General features: G+C 41.8%; 1 protein-coding gene across 2 annotated transcripts; it reads right to left on the bottom strand.

Moving 5' to 3' along the window:
• Positions 1–257: 257 nt before the first annotated feature.
• LOC115134965 (annexin A11-like) lies at positions 258–19,843 on the bottom strand. Of its 2 annotated transcripts, none has more exons than XM_029669098.2 (15): positions 19,738–19,843; positions 16,538–16,800; positions 15,753–15,841; positions 14,886–15,230; positions 14,524–14,611; positions 11,333–11,427; positions 9,172–9,285; positions 8,876–8,966; positions 8,671–8,750; positions 8,501–8,557; positions 8,205–8,298; positions 7,869–7,964; positions 1,862–1,920; positions 1,506–1,628; positions 258–1,349 (listed from the first exon to the last, which is right to left on the bottom strand). In XM_029669098.2, the coding sequence occupies exons 2-15, from the start codon at positions 16,788–16,790 to the stop codon at positions 1,290–1,292; spliced, it is 1,644 nt and encodes a 547-aa protein (XP_029524958.1). In that variant the 5' UTR covers positions 16,791–16,800; positions 19,738–19,843; the 3' UTR covers positions 258–1,289. The 2 variants fall into 2 exon arrangements, with proteins under 2 accessions (XP_029524958.1, XP_029524959.1); XM_029669099.2 differs by lacking the exon at positions 19,738–19,843 and adding an exon at positions 19,305–19,706.
• Between the last annotated feature and the right edge of the window lie 261 nt (positions 19,844–20,104).

The raw sequence follows: 20,104 nt of genomic DNA, 5'->3' as shown, positions 1-20,104 counted from the left end.
ACATCAATAAGGGATCATAGCTTTCACCTGGTCAGTCTGTCATGTAAAGAGCAGGTGTTCTTAATTTTTTTGTATACTCAGTGTATAATTAAGTAAGCCTGCTAGCTACTTGCTAGCCATTGGTTGAAAATGTCAGGGGGCTGGGGTCATGACAGCAGCAGAAACAGGAAATAGTACTCTTTCTTGCCTCAAGACTAAAACACAGTATGACACAACACAACATTAGCATGGATGGAATTACTAGGGGAAACAGCAGCCGTGCTTCTCAACATTTATTTTCAGATGTAGTCATCATCAGAGCACCGTTACTGAATTGTGATGCAATGAGGTTTACGTTTGGAGTTATATTGACAGATATGCTCAAAGAAAAATACATTTCCCTGTACTTGTGCACCATTAAAAAGTTGAAACTTCAACTTGTAGCAAACAGCAGAAAACACATGAGTGTAAAGGAAAGTAAACAACAGTGATAGTGTACACACACCATATAAACACAATTATAAACTGGGCGGTTCAAGCCCTGAATGCAGATTGGCTGACAGACGTGGTATATCAGACCATATACCACGTGTATGACAAAACATTTATTTTCACTGCTCTAATTACATTGGTAACAAGTTTATAATAGCAATAAGGCACCTCAGGGGTTTGTGGTATATGGCCAATATATCATGGGCTGTATCCAGGTACTGCTTCAGAACATCCTTTAGCCGTGGTATATTGGCCATATATCACACCCACTCGGGCATTAACTGCTTAAATATAAACTGACCACTTTGGTATTTTAGCTGCTAATTATTCTTATCAGAGTAACGTATTGAACACTGCTCAGCTAAATCAATTAGTACTGAATTAACTTGTACAATTAGATACGCATAATATTGGCACAGGCTGGTTCAAATAAAATATATCTTTAAAAAATATATATATATTGATTTAAATTCCAAATCTAATCAATGTTGCACATTGTACCTTTAAGGGCATTTTCAGATAGACTAAGATATAATACCAATCAAAGGAAAACTTATTGAAAAATATATACTTTGTTGCTCATAAAAATATAGAAAAGGAACAGCTTTAGGACATGATGTTCTCATATCATAACATGTGACAACAGTTGCATTGAAAAAATGGATGGCATGGCATGCAGAACTGCTGATTGTGGTGCAGAGGAAGACAGTCAGACAGAGTGGCAGAATGGCACATATTATGATAATGATTATATTATAGGCCAGTCAGTAAATGGATATAGTGTGGAGGAGATCCCGTAGAGAGCTGACATGGTCCCTCTAGTCGCTCCCTCCACACAGCTTTAACAGCAGTTTCTTATAGTCCCCTGAGGTGTCTCCCTGTCATAGACAACAAAAACAACAACACAAACACATCAACAAACTAGAACATCATGCTAGAATACCTAACCTGCTCTATAACAGTAGCATTGTTGGAGGTTTGTGTGTGTGTGTGTGTGTGTGTGTGTGTGTGTGGTGAGGAGGATAGATACTTACAGAGATGTCTGTGTAGAGCGACTTGCCGTAGTTCTTGACGTATTCCTGACGGATATCCAGCATGTCCACCTCAGAACGCGTCACCATGATCCGAATCAGGGTTTTGTCTTTGGTCCCGGCCCCCTGAGAACACGAACACACAGGTCAGGCTGGACCTAAGAACTTATTTGAAGAGTACAATTATCAGAAGCAATTACAGTAATAACAATGTAATTTCATTGTAACTGGGAAAGTAGAAATGTAATGAACTTAAACAATGTGCACTTATCAGTCGTGAACATTTCTGTTGTACTGTGTGTATGTACAGTATGTCGTAATCAGCCCAGACAGACAGACCGAAACGGGGCGTGTCTTACCTTCATGGACTTGTAGAGTCTCTCTGCAAAGTAGGCGGGTGTGTTCTTAATACACTTGACTGGAACACGGAGAGAGCAGAGGGTTAGAATGCCCAGCATGTACTGATCACCTACTAAACCTTAGATCAGCCCCAACTACATGGAGGGAGGGACTGATAACAGCCCGATTACCAGTCTGTTAGTGCTAGCATGCCAACTCCATGTCAGTCATTGCCATGGCTAACGTTTGGGTTGACGATGAAAGCAATGGAACTGGCAAGAGCACAAACAGATCCGAGGGGAGGGAAACTCTCAAACGAACCAAACATTTTAAAATGATAGGGAGGGAATCAACTGAAAATATTGTATATAAAGTACTATCTGAAACCTGAACTTGAGAGTTGAAGAAAACAAGAGAAAATATGACTGTAGTTTGAGCGGTGAAATACATTTTCAAACATCACATCAACATGACTTCTGTATGGACGAACATGCGTAATGGAAGAAGCACACAACACGTCACACCACATCATCACAAGGGTGTAAGGTTGAGATATTCTCTTCATACACAGTCAGATAACAATGTCATCCAGTCAAATCTAAAAGCATGTTACTGTACCATTAACCTGAGCAATGATAGCCAAGTGGGGAAAAACACAACAACAATTACTAATTCAGGCAGCAACATTGTGGCAACACATATTGTTAAAGCATCTTCTATAACATATTTCAACAATAACAATGAGTAAGTTATGGGTGTTAACCAATGATGTATATAAACCCTAGATTGCTGATGCTATGTATTGATCATTGATAGGCTTTGAAGTCACTGGTCAGCCATACTGCCACTCCCCAGTAGGAGCAGTCCTCCATAGGAATGAATGGAATTCTACAGTATTTCAATTAAATGTTTCAAGGACAAAATTGCATGTATTTATTTAAGTATTTCATTCTTGTAGTGGGGGCAGTAATGTTAGTAATCTGTAAAAATATATACTTTAATAAAACCGTTTAAAAATATTTTCACGTTTAACTTACATAATATAATTTAAACGTATGCATGAATATTTTTTTATGTTTATTTTGTATTTTTTAACCTTTAGGCAAGTCAGGCAAGTCAGTTAAGAACAAATTCTTATTTACAATGACGGCCTACACCGGCCAAACCCGGACGACGCTGGACCAATTGTATGCCGCCCTATGGGATTCCCAATCACGGCCAGATGTGATGCAGCCTGGATTCGTACCAGGTATTGCAGTGACGCCTCTTGCACTTAGATGCAGTGTCTTAAGGCAGGGGTAGACAACTAGATTCAGCTGCAGGATGATTTTTGTCAGAGACGATGGTCGGGGGGGCAGAAGAGAATTATAAGAATTTGTACACTGCAAATTTCCCACAACTAAGCTCAAAAATAGATCATATTCAAATACAATAATTTCATACCTTGATTACAATGAGACATGTATCATGGCACCGTAGAAGATGGCTGATGTTTTAAGTGTTTTTATTTTAAAAAATAGTGTTATTTTTTACAATTATTCTGTACATAATGTTGCTGCTATCGTCTCTTATGACCGAAAATAACTTCTGGACATTAGAACAGAGATTACTCACCACGAACTAGCAGAAGCTTTTTTTTGCCTTAACGAGTCCAACGAGCCCGACATGAAGGACATACTGCTTTCCTGGGAACAGGCCCAAATCCCCGTCATTTGCGTGAAGAAAAGACAGAGAAAAAGAGGACGGAGGTCGGGCTGCCCTCAGAGAATCCGTAGGCAATCGAAAAATCCCCCATTACCTTCCGTTCTACTAGCTAACATGCAATCATTGGAAAATTAAATTGACGACCCAAAAGGAAGATTAAACTACTGTCACGCCCTGACCATAGTTTGCTTTGTATGTTTTTAGGTTTTGTTTGGTCAGGGTGTGATCTGAGTGGGCATTCTATGTTAGATGTCTAGTTTGTCTGTTTCTGTGTTTGGCCTGATATGGTTCTCAATCAGAGGCAGGTGTTAGTCGTTGTCTCTGATTGGGAACCATATTTAGGTAGCCTGTTTTGTCATCGTGGGTTGTGGGTGATTGTCTATGTTAGTTGCTTGTGTCAGCACATTTCGTATATAGCTTCACGGTCGTTGTTCATTTATTGTTTTGTTCAGTTTACTTTTGTTTTCATCGTCCATTAAAATGATGCATTCACACCACGCTGCGCTTTGGTCCGCTTCTTACGACGATCGTGACAACTACCAACTACTGTAATATCTTATGCTTCACGGAGTCGTGGCTGAATGACGGCATTATCAACAGACAGCTGGTTGGTTATACGCTGTATCAGCAGGATAGAACAGCGGCATCTGGTAAGACAAGGGGCGGCGGACTATGTATTTTTGTAAACAACAGCTGGTATCTAAGGAAGTCTCGAGGTTTTGCTCGCCTGAGGTAGAGTATCTCTTGATAAGCTGTAGACCACACTATCTACCTAGAGAGTCCTCATCTGTATTTTTCGTAGCTGTCAACATACCACCACAGACTGATGCTGGCACTAAGGCCGCACTCAATGAGCTGTATTTTGCCATAAGCAAACAGGAAAACACTCATTCAGAGGCGGCGCTTCTAGTGGCCATTGACTTTAATGCAGGGAAACTTAAATCCGTTTGACCAAATTGACCAAAATGTTAAATGTACAAAACTCTAGACCACCTTTACTCCACACACAGAGATGCGTACAAAGAGCTCTCCCTCGCCCTCCATTTGACAAATCTGACCATAATTCTATCCTCCTGATTCCTGCTAACAAGCAACAATTAAAGCAGGAAAGACCAGTGACTCGGTCAATTAAAAAAGTGGTCAGATGATGCAGAGGCTAAGCTACAGTTTTGCTAGCACAGATTGAATATATTAATGGCATTGAGGAGTACACCAGATCAGTCATTGGCTTCATCAATAAGTGCATCGACGACATCGTCCCCACAGTGACCGTGCGTACATTCCCCAACCAGAAGCCATGGATTACAGACAACATCCGCACTGAGCTAAAGGCTATATATGCCTTTTTCAAGGAGTGGGACTCTTAACCCGGAAGCTTATAAGAAATCCCGCTATGCCCTCTGACAAACCATCAAACAGGCAAAGCGTCAATACAGGACTAAGATCGAATCATACTACACCGGCTCCGACGCTCGTCTGATGTGGCAGGGCTTGCAAACCATTACAGACTACAAAGGGAAACACAGCCGAGAGCTGCCGAGTGACACAAGCCTACCAGACGAGCTAAACTACTTCTATGCTCACTTTGAGGCAAATAACTCTGAAACATGCACGAGAGCACCAGCTGTTCCGGACGACTGTGTGATCACACTCTCCACAGCCGATGTGAGTAAGACCTTTAAACAGGTCAACATTCACAAGGACGCAGGGCCAGACGGATTACCAGGATGTGAGCTTACGCTGACCAACTGGCAAGTGTCTTCACTGACATTTTCAACCTCTCCTTGTCCGAGTCTGTAATACCAACATGTTTTAAGCAGACCACCATAGTCCCTGTGCCCAAGAATACTAAGGTAATTTGCCTAAATGACGACCAACCCGTAATACACACGTCAGTCGCCATGAAGTGCTTTGAAAGGCTGGTCATGGCTCACATCAACACCATCATCCCAGAAACCCAAGACCCACTCCAATTTGCATACCGCCACAACAGATCCACAGATGATGCCATCTCTATTGCACTCCACACTGCCGTTTCCCACCTGGACAAAAGGAACACCTATGTGAGAATGCTATTCATTGACTACAACTCAGCATTCAACACCATAGTGCCCTCCAAGCTTGTCACTAAGCTAAGGACCCTGGGACTAAACACCTCCCTCTGCAAATGGATCCTGGACTTCCTAACAGGTCGCCCCAGGTGGTAAGGGTAGATAACAACACATCCACCACGCTGATCCTCAACACTGTGGCCCCGAAGGGGTGTGTGCTCAGTCCCCTCCTGCACGGCCTGGCATGACTCCAACACCATCATTAAGTTTGCCGTTCACACAACAGCCTGATCACCGACAACGACAAGACAGCCTATAGGGAGGAGGTCAGAGACCTCTTGCCTGTATGAGTGAGAAAGTTACAGATGCACGAATAACCTCTCACTATTACAATTCTTTTTTTAAATTGTACCTTTATTTTACTAGGCAAGTCAGTTAAGAACAAATTCGTATTTTCAATGACAGCCTAGGAAAGGTGGGTTAACTGCCTGTTCAGGGGTAGAATGACAGATTTGTACCTTGTCAGCTCGGGGATTTGAACTTGCAACCTTTCGGTTACTAGTCCAACGCTCTAACCACTTGGCTACCCTGCCGCCCCAATAACAGGGGAGGTTAGCATTTTTGAGTGGTATGATATTTATGCCTCTAACTTTCTCACTCACTTATTCACGATTCATTAAGGATTATCTGTAATCATGGTAGCATCCACATTCATGTAGAAGTGTTGAGAAACATATTCAATTGTTATTTACAATAAAAGTGACTCCAAAATGACACAATAAATGATTTACCATTCATTTCTATTGGGCATAAAATAATCTGAAACACAACCAAAACAAACAGCAAATGCATTTACCACGTTTGTAGAGTCCCAAACTCCATGTAATCCTTGCGTGCTAGGAATATGGGACTAAATACTACATTTTTCACTACTTTAATACACATATAAGTGAATTTGTCCCTATACTTTCGATTCCCTAAAATTGGGGGACCACGTAAACAAAGTGCTGTAATTTCTAAACAGTTCACCCGATATGGATGAAAATGCCCCCAAATTAAAGCGGACAGGAACTTCATAGTCATTGTATCATTTCAAATCCAAAGTGCTGGAGTAAAGGGCCAAAACAACAAAACATTTATCACTGTCCCAATACTTTTCAAGCTCATTGGTGTTAACACGTTCAATAAATTTGGCCTCAACCCAATTGAGATGGCTTGGGATGAGTTTGACCACATAGCGAAGGAAAAGCAGCCAAAAGTGGTCAGCATATGTGGGAACTCCTTCAAGAATGTTGGAAAAGCATTCCAGGTGAAGCTGGTTGAGAGAATGCCAACAGTGTGCAAAGCTGTCATCAAGGCAAAGGGTGGCTACTTTGAAGAATCTCAAATATAAAAAATATTTTGATTTGTTTAACACTTTTTTGGTTACTACATGATTCCTTATGTGTTATTTCATAGTTTTGATGTCTTCACTATTATTCTACAATGTAGAAAATAGTTTTGTTTAAAAATGAAAAACTCAAACTTTTGACTGGTACTGTAGGTGCGTGTGTGTGTGTGTACACGTTTTACTATACCTGTGAGTGCCAGAAGTCACAAGAATAGTAAACCAACAAAAATTCTGAGAAGTGAGGACATTTTGCCAGTCCTCACTTGTAAAAAGGCAATTTTAGGCTTCGGGGTTAAGGTCGGGAGGCGAAGGTCGAGTCATGCGTCCTCCGAAACATGACCCGCCAAACCGCACTTCTTAACACCCGCCCGCTTAACCCGGAAGCCAGCTGCACCAATGTGTCGGAGGAAACACCGTTGCCCTGATGACCGGGGTCAGCCTGCAGGTGTCCGGCACACCACAAGGAGTCGCTAGAGTGCGATGAGCCAAGTAATGCCCCCTCCGGCCAAACCCTCCACTAACCCGGACGACGCTGGGCCAATTGTGCAGCACTCTATGGGACTCCCGATCATGGCCGGGTTGTGATGCAGCCTGGGATCGAACCCGGGTCTGTAGTGACGCCTCTATCACTGCAATGCAATGCCTTAGACCGCTGCACAACTCGGGAGGCCAAAATATGACTTTGAATGGGAATCAATTGTTGCTCCAAAAATGTCCTCACAAGTATAGTAAGACATAGTTGTGTGGGTGGGTGGTGTGCGTTGTTATGGGTGCTATGTAGTGTTAATGTGCCTGTGTAGAAACGTGTAGGTGTGACACCAGATAGACCTGTATAGGCATGGCAGTGCATGTGTGTGTATTAACCAAAAGGTTTCCCCTTACCCACGGCCACCATTCCACTCTCCAGGTCTCCAGACATTTCTCTGTCAATGCTCTTCTCTAGGTCTCTGCCACACATCTGCTGATACTCATGGAACACTACACACACACACACACACACACACACACGGATAAGGTAGCGGCAAAGGTTCTAGCTACGAGTCAAGGTGAGCGGAGAGCACCAGAGGACTGACATTTCATATACCTTAAATTGATATGTCATATACATTAAATTTATATTTCATATACATGTAATTGATACTTTATATACATTTAATTTATATGTCATAGATATTTAACTTCTGTCGCCACAGTACCATTCCACTCCCCTGTAGTTACCTGCTCTGAGGTGGGGTTTGCTCCTAGAACACAGGATGGCGTTGAACTTGGACTCATCAGTTCCCACCTTGTTCTCCCCAGCAGCATACAGAGCCTGGACAGAGAGCACACAATACACACATCTTTCAATTAGTAGGTAGAGATTTCTAATATGTTGTGTAGAGTCCAGAGTTTAACCTGCCCAAATCACGTGGTCATGAAAAACTCATGGCCCGACGTATGCTGAAGACATATTACAGTATGTAGATTAGACGTCACAAGGTTCGTAATAGATAAGAAATGGCAATACACGGTACCTGAGCATCTTGTTTAGCTACAGAGATGTCCACTGTCTCTCTTTCATCTCGATTACCCTGAGAGCACAAACACAATACATAATGAATCATCCATCTATATGTACTGTTCCTAGATGTATATGTATTTAGAATGTATACACTATTCTATATCGATGGGCCATAGGCTGTACCTGGGCCAGAGAGATGAGGAGTCTACGGAAATGTCCTGAGGTGTCCCCACTGATGGCATCTTCCAGAGACTTCTTATACTCTGAAATAACACACACAGTCCACTTCCACAATCCAATACAACAGAGGCGTGGTGTGTTTCTGAAAGGAAATATACAACTTCCTGGTTAACATTGTCTCCCTGAACAGTGTTTGTATGTAACTCACCTGTCTTGTAGACCTGGTTGAGCTCTTTGATCTCTGCATTGGAGCGAGAGGACAGGATCTCTATCAGACAGGCCTCGTCTGTCCCTGCGCCCTGTCAGAACATACAGCAGAGAATGGCTGGGAGATTATAACAGGGATATTATTATATACCAAGTATGATTTGTCTTTCTCTGTTCTTTCATTTAGTTTAGCTAGTTAATAACACAAAACAAAATATTACTCGTTTTCATGCACACACACACACACACGTTAAGAAGAGGGAATATGTCAGTGATTATAAAAACCCTTTCACAAACCTTAATGGCTTCCTTCAGTTCGTAGGCATCAAGCTGGGATGGAGTCTTCAACATGGCCAGCACCAGCTTCTCAAAGTTCCCTGACAGCTCGGACTTAAGATCCTTAACCAGATCCTGGGAAGGTAAGGGGATACAAGCTTGGTATAATTCAATGCTATCCAAGCAGTCTTTGAGTTGGCCCGGTGCTCAGCAATACAGCAAACAAGCCCCTTGAATTTTCTGACTTGAATACAGACACCGTAATTTTCTGTACTGCTTGAGGACTGGCACTTCTTTTACAATATTGGTAGTAAGTCTATATAGTACAGTGCAGGGCTCTCCAACCCTGTTCCTGTAGAGGTACCGTTCTGTAGGTTTAACCTCCAACCCTGTTCCTGGAGAGCTACCATTCTGTAGGTTTAACCTCCAACCCTGTCCCTGGAGGGATACAGTTCTGTAGGTTTTTAACTCCAACCATGTTCCTAGAGAGTTACAGTTCTGTAGGTTTAACCTCCAACCCTGTTCCTGGAGAGCTACTGTTCTGTAGGTTTAACCTCCAACCCTGTTCCTGTAGAGGTACCGTTCTGTAGGTTTAACCTCCAACCCTGTTCCTGGAGAGCTACCATTCTGTAGGTTTAACCTCCAACCCTGTCCCTGGAGGGATACAGTTCTGTAGGTTTTTAACTCCAACCATGTTCCTAGAGAGCTACAGTTCTGTAGGTTTAACCTCCAACCCTGTTCCTGGAGAGCTACTGTTCTGTAGGTTTAACCTCCAACCCTGTTCCTGTAGAGGTACCGTTCTGTAGGTTTAACCTCCAACCCTGTTCCTGGAGAGATACCGTTCTGTAGGTTTAAACTCCAACCCTGTTCCTAGAGAGCTACCGTTCTGTAGGTTTAACCTCCAACCCTGTTCCTAGAGTGCTACCATTCTGTAGGTTTAACCTCCAACCCTGTTCCTAGAGAGCTACCATTCTGTAGGTTTAACCTCCAACCCTGTCCCTGGAGAGCTACAGCTCTGTAGGTTTGTACTCCAACCCTGTTCCTAGAGAACTACCATTCTGTAGGTTTAACCTCCAACCCTGTTCCTAGAGAGCTACCATTCTGTAGGTTTAACCTCCAACCCTGTCCCTGGAGAGCTACAGCTCTGTAGGTTTGTACTCCAACCCTGTTCCTAGAGAACTACCATTCTGTAGGTTTAACCTCCAACCCTGTTCCTAGAGAGCTACAGTTCTGTAGGTTTAACCTCCAACCCTGTTCCTGGAGAGCTACAGTTCTGTAGGTTTTTAACTCCAACCCTGTTCCTAGAGAGCTACAGTTCTGTAGGTTTAACCTCCAACCCTGTTCCTGGAGAGCTACCGTCCAACTCTAATATAGCACAACTGATTATAATAATTAGCTGCTTGATAAGCTGAATCAGGTTAGTTACCACTGGGGTGGCAGTGAAATCCTCCAGGAGGCTGGCTCTCTAGGAACAGTGTTGGAGTGAACCACCAGGAGGCTGGCTCTCTAGGAACAGTGTTGGAGTGAAAAGCACCAGGAGGCTGGCTCTCTAGGAACAGTGTTGGAGTGAACCACCAGGAGGCTGGCTCTCTAGGAACAGGGTTGGAGTTACAATCTCCAGGAGGGTGGCTCTCCAAGAACAGGGTTAGAGAGGCCAAATGAGTAGAGGTACTTATTTCAGTCCACTTCAAGTACTGATGTCATGTGTGTTCAACTGCTGTGCCATCTGTGTTCAACTGCTGTGCCATGTGTGTTCAACTGCTGTGCCATGTGTGTTCTGGGTATGGCTGTAGCTAATAAAGTCTGAGTGTATCAGATCCCTCAGCGAGTCGTTTACTGGCAGAGCCAACAGCTGCTGTTTAGATATCACTGGCACACACTAGAGAATATACTCTGACTCTCACTTCAAGGCAACATATTCAGACCATTCTATGACACTGCAAAAATTATTTCATTGTTCCCTAAAAACTTAATTAGATAAATAAGGTATCACGTTTTTAAATGGGAGTGAGAGTCATGCCTATTCCTTTCATATACCTTCCAAAAAAGAATGCATAAGAAAATAAATTATGGTCATAATCACTGTATTGTCTTTGTATAATAAGAAATAAGCTATAAGAACATGTATATTGTACTTACATAGTATAATATAGTATAATGTCAGTATGACTGTATTAGCTACCTTTCCGTAGGAGGTTTTGAAGGCCATGAGCATGGGGACACGCTGTCTGTTGGAGCGACTTCCTAGCAGGTCTATGATGGCCTGTTCATCAGTACCTGTAGGACAAGTCCACTGTCAGAACACATATTCAAACAGCCCATCCATTTCCCTTGGATTTAGAACATCATTTTTAAGTAGTGTATCTGAGCACACAACATTACCAGGTCCTTATACATAATTAAGTCATTCAAAGATCGATGATCATTAATAGAAGAGAACTTAACTGCTAGTGTTGATTATACCTATGCAAACTGTTCAAATCTAGTGTGTATTGTATAAGGGACTGGCAGGGGGTTGTTTCAGGACAGGGCCTATTCTAACAGCTGGCCATTACGTATGCAATTTTTGTTTCTGGTTCCAATATTAGACTGGATCTAACTCACTCACTAGACCCCTATATAAGGGGCTAGGGGTTGTTTCTGAATGGGGTTTAACTGGCTGTGTACTTGCATCCTAAATAGTAGGCTGTTTGAGCATGCAAAAAAACAAGTTTTATAGTATCTATTTCAAAAAATTTGAGTATACTTTAAATGCCCAGATGTCATAGTCATTTCTGCTTTGACAACAGTTGATAATCAGATATGGGGATGTGCTCCCGAAATCAACCAATAATGCAAAACAACGCAATCCCACATTGCTCATTTTCACTATGAGAAAATAGAATGTTTTATAGTAAGTTCATTTTTGAAAATCGAGTATGGTTTAAATGTATTTATTTTACTTAACCTTTATTTAACTAGGCAAGTCAGTTAAGAACAAATTCTTATTTACAATGACGGCCTACCCTGATGACCAAGTAAAGCCCCCCGGCCAAACCCTCCCCTAACCCAAACAATGCTGGGACAATTGTGCGCCGCCCTATGGGACTCCCGATCACGGCCGGTTGTGATACAGCCCGGGATCTAAGCTGGGTCTGCAGTGACGGCTCTTGCATTACGATGCAGTGCCTTAGACCGCTGCGCCACTCAGGATCCCTAAATGCCAGGATGGTATATTAATTTCTGAGCTTCATCAAGTAAAATGCAATGCACACTATTCCACAATGCATTGGAAGAGGTGGGCTGCGTGTGATAGGCCAAAAAACTCAACTAGGCTACTTAAAACCCGTTCCTGCAGTGGAATGACCAAATCGCCCTTCTGTGATGTACAGTTTATAGTGTAATATTGGAATGCAAACTCAAAATGTAATACATCTCAACTCTATGTATGACATGGAAAGGGATACCTAGTCAGTTGTACAATTGAATGCATTCAACTGAAATGTGTCTTCCGGGCCCATAACCACGTGTGTGAGGTGTAAACTTTTGTTTCAAAGTAGATTTGTTTAAGATTTTACCAAGATTTTACCAAGAAACACTGAGTGACGCTGATTTAGACCATTGCATTAAAATGTTCATTGGGAAGATGCCGAATAGCGAAGCTGTCATGCCCTGACCGTAGATTGCTTTGTATGTTTCTATTTTTTGTTTGGTCAGGGTGTGATGTGGGTGGGCATTCTATGTTTGTATGTCTAGGTTTTGTATTTCTATGTTTTGGCCGGGTATGGTTCTCAATCAGGGACCGCTGTCTATCGTTGTCTCTGATTGAGAACCATACTTAGGTAGCCTGTTTTCCCACTGTTAGTTGTGGGTGGTTATTTTCTGTTTAGTGTTGGTTGCACCTTGCAGAACTGTTTTGGCTAGTCCTATTTTGTATCTTAGTGTTCAGTATATTAAAGATGAACACGTACCCCGCTGCATTTTGGTCGACGATTCCTCTTCTTCCAATGAATGCTGTGACAGAAGCTTCTGAGGCTTTGTTCAACTGTAGGCTATGTAGTTTTTGTTCTTCTTAAATGATCCATGAAGTATTGCATGGTAGGCTACATCTTTGAAAACAGAACTATTTTTATTTCTGTTTTCTAATTGGGAAGTGTTTGTTTTTTTTGTCTTGGTTTTTGTCAGAGCTTTTAAACTAAATACAAAACCATCTTTTGATTTCAGAATGTGTCGGCACCGGGATTCGGGATGTGGCTGCGTTATTGATGTCATGTTAATCACGCCTTTTGATTTGAGCATATTCATTTTTTTAGTTTTGTAGGCTAGGCTACCTATTTAAAGCTGCAACATGTAACTTTTTGGGCGACCCAACCAAATTAACATAGAAATGTGAGTTATAGATCTGTCTTTCGCATTGAAAGAAAGTCTAAGGAGGGTTCTTAAGTTTAGTTTTTGCGTCTTCTCCTTTCGGTTTTGTACACCAGCTTCAAACAGTTGAAAATACAATATTTTTGTTCATGGAAAATATATTTCACAGCGGTTTAGATGGTATAATGATTCTCTACACAGAGTGCTTGTTTTGTAACAAACTGAAATTAGGTGAAATTATTTAAATTTTAGCTACCAGGAAATGGCGGAGAGATTTCTGCATATTGAACCTTTAATGATTTAATTTATTGATCAAGCCTTAGCAGTCATTCTGATCTCCTTCCCTATGATCAGTGGTTTTATGTTGCTGTCCAGCGGTTCAGAATTTGCGATATACCCGACTGTCCACATTTTCTTTGCAATAGCCTATTGATTACAACATTTGAAAAGTTTGTGTGTACTTGGCTATTTGATGTAATTTATATATGTTACAGCACTTTGGTTTCACTAATCACTTTTTCCTGTTTCTCCAGTTTTGCATTTCCAGTTTTGGGTATGTGGTAGATTCTGCCTATTAACTAATGAATATGTTGACATGAAACCAAATGATCTGTTTCTGTCTTTAGTCCTTTTTAGATAGCATAGATTGGCTATATGGTCTACAGTATAGTGTGAATAGTCTGACTATAACCAGCCTGAGTAGGCCTAAAACTACATTCCTATTATATTCAGAGTTTAGAGAAATTAATTGAATTGGAAATGAGATTATCAGGCTGGTTAATACGAGACATGTCCGTTGAATTTGGAAAATGCACCCGCACTCAGCCCTGCCCCACCTCGAGCCAGTCAGGAGTACATATTGTGCACGTTAAGCATGTGGTACACTAGTATGGGTATTCGGACACAGTCTCTCACTCGCTAGACCCCTGTATAGGGGTTGTTTCTGAAGAGGGTCTAACTCACTCACTAGACCCCTATAGTGTAATAAGGAGCTGTTTCTTGATTGGGCCTATGTAACCAACTCACCAAAGCCCTTCATGGCTTTCCTCAGAACCTCCACATCTCTCAGGGGGTCTGCTCCTGGATAATCCTTGATGCTTCCCCTGAATCCTCTCTGGAGGAACAGAGAAGAAGAGGGCATTTTCCACATTGCTTTACCCTTTCAGTGTTAGCTGCCAGTAAAACTCCTGTCAAATCTCTAATCATTGATATCTCAAGAAGAAACAGAAAACTATAGAAACATACCAATATTATTGCAGAACACTCAGATATCCAAATTGAAACCCATGGATGAAGTATGGACACTTAACAGGATGTATACCTGTCCTAAATAGTATTTTTAAGTACTATTGTCACAATTGGATAAAAATCTTCCCAGTGTCTCTTACGTTGATGGCAGGAGCGACGGGCATGGCTCCACCTCCGTATCCTGGCATGGACGGGTTGGGCGACGGGGCACGAGGGTACCCTGGCATGGGCTGGTTAGGCGCTGGTCCTCCTCCGTAACCAGGCATGGAGGGGTTGGGTGAGGGTGCCTGTGGGTAGCCAGGCATGGGCTGGCCTGGGTAGCCCATGCCTGGGCCTTGAGTCTGGGGCATCTGCCCACCTGGCTGTGGGTACAGGCCATGGGGCTGTTGGTTAGGGGCCTGGGGGGAATGTTGGGGGTACCCACCAGGGGTGAACATGGCAGGGTTGGGGTTAAAGCCCCCCATGGATGATGAGATCTGGTTGGCCTGTGATTGGAAGAGAAATGGGCATCCAATAAAAATTTGCACAGACAGTACGCTGATTGGTTTAAACTATTATGCACGAAAAGCTGTTTTGCAGATGATCAATCATGTATTATTGGTAATACAGCATCTGCTGTTGTGTTTTGATTACAAAGGAAATCAAAGACAATGCAACATAAAGAAATTATACAAAACATGTAATTATGAAGGATTACAACAGTGAAAGGGAGGAGGTTGCAGAAAATTATAACATTTTTGAAGCAGTATCTTAGCTAATTATGAGCCATATTATTTTCGTCATGCAAGAGAGATTTTGAAGAAAGGTTAACAAGAAAGCTGCAACAGATTATTTTTTATAAAAGTCTTACCAGTCAATAATTGGGTTGTGATTTCCAATATTGGCCATGCAATTCATGCTAACTGAAATATTTAACGCAATGATCTGAAGGGGGATGAAGTACAGGCATGTTGAGAATATTCTCTGTGTGATTTGGGGGGATGGATGTATTTTCATGCCAAACTTACCATGCCTGGGAGATTGCCTGCGTTGAATCCAGGGTTGGACAGATTATCAACACCTATGGTGGGGAAACCAGCACCACCTCCCCAACTACCTGCAACAGGTGACATAGATGGCTGAATATGTCACTAAACAGTTTATGGCATATCACTGACAAACTGATATAGGATTATTATTATAATAGTACGTATGTAGTATGTGATGTTTGCTATGATGTTGTGGCTGTATATGCTTTTAAACATTCAATCGATCAATTATCTTACCAAAAACAACATAGAAACAACATAGAAAGTGCTAAGATTTGATAGGAGGGTTTCAATAAATGTCTGGTGATTGTGCTAGGCCAGAGAGGTAAATACATTGACTTTGGAATGAGACACCAGGACTAGCAATGAACTGTTCACACTTGCCAATGTATATGACTAACCTCGGCTTCTAGTCAGCAGATATGGAATGATTCTCAGGGCACACAGAATGGGAGGACTGTGTCAGACACTAGTTGGTCTGTGAGTGTTGTCTCTCAGCACAGCAGAGGTTGTTTAGAAAACACAACGCATGCACCACATTACATCTAAACCATCTGGCCCTGAGATACAGGATGACAGAAGGACTCAGTCTCTGAGTCTGTCCAGCAGTACCCTATTCTCTTTTCTTGACCATGTCTTTATGTTTCTGTCTGTCTGTGTCTCCCTTAGATTACATTACATTTCATATACCTTGTACCTGTAAGAAATACTGGACGTGTCTGCATATTTTAGGACAATCATGATCTGTTGAGCTGAGGCCTTACCTGCTGGGGGCATGGCTGGGTACCCTCCAGCTCCAGGCTGTGGAGGATAGCCACCAGCCTGAGGGGGGTAACCTCCAGCCTGAGAGGGGTAACCCCCTGCTTGAGGGGGATAGCCGCCTGCCTGAGGTGGGTATCCTCCAGCCTGGGGTGGGTATCCTCCAGCTTGGGGTGGGTAGCCTCCGGCTTGGGGTGGGTAGCCTCCGGCTTGGGGTGGGTAGCCACCGGCTTGAGGAGGGTATCCTGGATAGCTCATGGTTTATGGTCTGAAATAAGGAAAAATATCAAAATATAAGGCCTGTTTAATGTGTAAATGCATTTTATAAAGCCAGGAGTTTTTCTGTTCCTGGTCAGGTCATGACAGGTACACCTCCTGCCTTACAGACACACAATATGCCAGTTGGACACACAGTCAGTCCCACTCATCTGTTTGTTGTAAAACAAAGTTTTATGACTCAAATTGTGGCGTGAACACACAGGTTGGTGTTGTGGTGTCCATAGCAACTACAGAGCTAGAAACACGCCCATATACACAGTGGGCCCCTCCACCCTCAATGAAGTTAAGCTGTGGATGAGAAATAAGGCTGAATTCCTCAGGATGACCCAAGGTTTAAGGAATCTGGGTTCCCTAAGCTGATGGCTTAATTGTTAACATGGACAATTTATGGGTTGGGTAATACTGTGTGAAATGGAACTACTATGTTCATGAAATTGAGTATTTTCCTGAAATCTAGAACATAGAAATGCCACCTGGAAGAAGACATACATACAGTGTGCATCTCGAATAGTAATTGAGAAATAATTTATTAAAATGGGAGAATACTTATTTAAAGCCTTACTGTACACTGAAATACTACATTTCAAATGACCCAACCTTTGCTTTTGTTACTTTTGGTGTTGGCAGTACAACTGCTTGTTATTTGACAATGATTATGCTGCCTTGTGTGAAAAACCCATACTCCCATTTCATATGCCAACTTGTTCCATGCATGGCTCCATGTACACAATCCCTTCTCATAATTTGCATTTTAAGGACAGGGGAAAGAATGACAGACTTCTGCTGTATTTGAATAGGAACACAGTTCTACATCAGTGGCCTGTTCAGAAGGATGTAAGGTTAGGCTAGAACATGTTCAGATAGATATGTATAGTGTAGAACAGATATGATTCTCTCTCAGATTGAATAGGGAACATGTGAGAAATATGATTTATGTTTCAGACCATTTTTTATCACCGACTACACCTCAGCAAAAAGTTAACTTTTAGATGATACAGTATAATATTTATGATGTAAAGACTTACTACACTGGTATTACACCGTCACCCCCTATTTAATGTACTGTGCATGCGTATAAGACTACAGCCTAAAGGCGTCCATCCATAGATTCGGTTTACTCCTTGCAGGACTCGAGTAGACTTTCGCAATATGACCTTAAAATACCTTAGCTTGAAAAACGAGAAAAAAGCGGCAATATTACTGTTTGTCCCTCTTGAGACGCTGTAGCCAGTAGACGTGAAGACGAGGTCTTAGTTACGCAATATCTTAGATATCTTCTCAAGTGGAAAACTGCATGAAAACTAGTCGTCTGTCGTTGAATGACAAACACTTGAAGAATCCCCACTGTTGCCCAATCACGGACGAAGGGTCAATGGCAAAGATTTGTATAACTATAGCTAACTGGTTGAACGCGACCCGTGATTAACTTCAACCAGTTAACAAGTCGGAAATGTTCGAGTTTCCTAGTTCCGACTACCTCGTGAACGCGGCAGTAGACAAGCCTAAAAAAAAATATGTGTGCTCGAACGTCACAAAATGTCGAAATAATAAATCGTACTGTTTTGACGGGAAAGCCAAAGTCCAAACAGGAATCAACCACGCTGTCGAAAAGAGTAAGACGTATGAATGATTCTCATCTAACCCATGTACAAAATATTAATTTCAACACAATGTATTTCCCCTTCTATCTTTGTCCTGAGGGCTTACAGATTTTAACTAACGTTAAGCATGTGTAATACTGGAGTGAAATTGTGACCGACGAAATCTAATCTACACAAAAATAGCATTTGATTAGGACCCCTGCTCGGCCTACTCACTAAAGCCGATAAAGGCTATTACTGTATAATAACCAAACCTCAAATCAGTGGCAAATAGAGGCTAATTTAAGAACTAGGCTACCAACTGACACAATCGCTTTGATGGATTACAATGACCCTGTTCTATTGATAAATGTGAGGAACGGTACACATTTATAAAGGACTGTGTATAAATGTAAGTAGCCATTTGGGTTCCTTGTGTACACCAACCATGTTTGCTGGGCGGATGGGAGTGTTCAATACAATACACATGATGGGTGTTGGCTGTTGAGGCCTTGAACTCATACAAAAATAGATAGTTTGAAAATAACTACCGAGTGACTCAAATGTGTAAAGGCAGGCCTATCCAAAAGTTCAAACAACTATTTTGCTGTATGTAGTAGACCCCAAAGAAAAATAAGTCTTACTTCCATCCACATGATTGGCCTATTACACAATATTTGAATAAATAAATAATTGTAGGCAGTTAAACATCCTTATTCTAAATGTCATTTTCGACATTGAATTAATGAGAGAATAGCCATAGGCCGCCGCTTATACTAACATTATCGGAATAGCCTTACACTGACTGCCTCTACACCAAATGACAGCACAGTAACTGTCAAAAAAGACAGAAGCAAAATATTGTACATCAGTCAACATCGAACCAAGGTAAAAAATGTAAATATATCAGTACCTTTTTGTTCGACTTTCAGGCGCCAGCTAAACGTTAAATTCTGTATTTCCTCGTTGTAATTTTGCGTTGTAAAGGTTTTCTGCACTAGGCCTTACTAATCAGAAGAAGACAAGCCAATTTACCGAAGCTCTGGAAGACCGCCTTTCGCGTTGTCAGGCAAATTACGCAAACATAGTTTCAAATAGGTCTATAACGATAGGCCTAGAAGCTTAGCCTACTTTTATCATGTTCTCTGTGAGACATTTTGTTATTGCGTATCATATCCTTCGAGGAAGAAGGCTCGCTAATAAATTAAATATTTCTGAGGAAAGCGACGTGTCAATAACACATCTACAAGAAACTTAGTCGCGCACGATCGCTATTGGAAATGATTGATCTACAAGGCTAGGTCACATTTGATTTAACCGAAAAGTGCATTTCGTTTGCCACTTACTTTTGGTTCGCGAGACGCCTTGTCCTGGCTGCGCTGCGCTCTTTTTCAAGCTACAGCCCCTGTATGTATATAAGGAAGGTGGGTGGGACTCATATTTTCCATTGAGAAACACCCATTTGCACACACCATACAGTAATTGACACACCAAAGTCAGCACAGTGCTAACACTCGAGCACTATTGAGTGGACCAACGTATGACAGTGACATGTTAGGGAAAAAGTGACAAATGATGACAGAATTCACCTAGTCATAGGGAATATGGTGCAATCGATTGAGTATAGTTTATGGTTATCTATGCTAGCACAATGATACACTCTTAGGCTTACGTTTTTTTTCTATTCAACTGGCAACTGTTAATTTGTCTTCA

This window comes from Oncorhynchus nerka, linkage group LG10 (genome assembly GCF_034236695.1).
Source record: "Oncorhynchus nerka isolate Pitt River linkage group LG10, Oner_Uvic_2.0, whole genome shotgun sequence".
NCBI lineage: Eukaryota > Metazoa > Chordata > Actinopteri > Salmoniformes > Salmonidae > Oncorhynchus > Oncorhynchus nerka.
Note: the sequence above shows the minus strand (reverse complement) of the source record. Positions and strands in the feature narration are given on the sequence as shown.

Excerpts from the sequence above, each read along its gene's own strand:
- LOC115134965 (XM_029669098.2), bottom strand. The coding sequence starts at position 16,790 with ATGAGCTATCCAGGATACCCTCCTCAAGCCGGTGGCTACCCACCCCAA. Across the intron at positions 9,286-11,332 it reads TCAAAACCTCCTACGGAAAG|GATCTGGTTAAGGATCTTAA; the intron begins GTAGCTAATACA and ends TTACCTTCCCAG. Across the intron at positions 8,558-8,670 it reads TCCTCATCTCTCTGGCCCAG|GGTAATCGAGATGAAAGAGA; the intron begins GTACAGCCTATG and ends TTGTGCTCTCAG.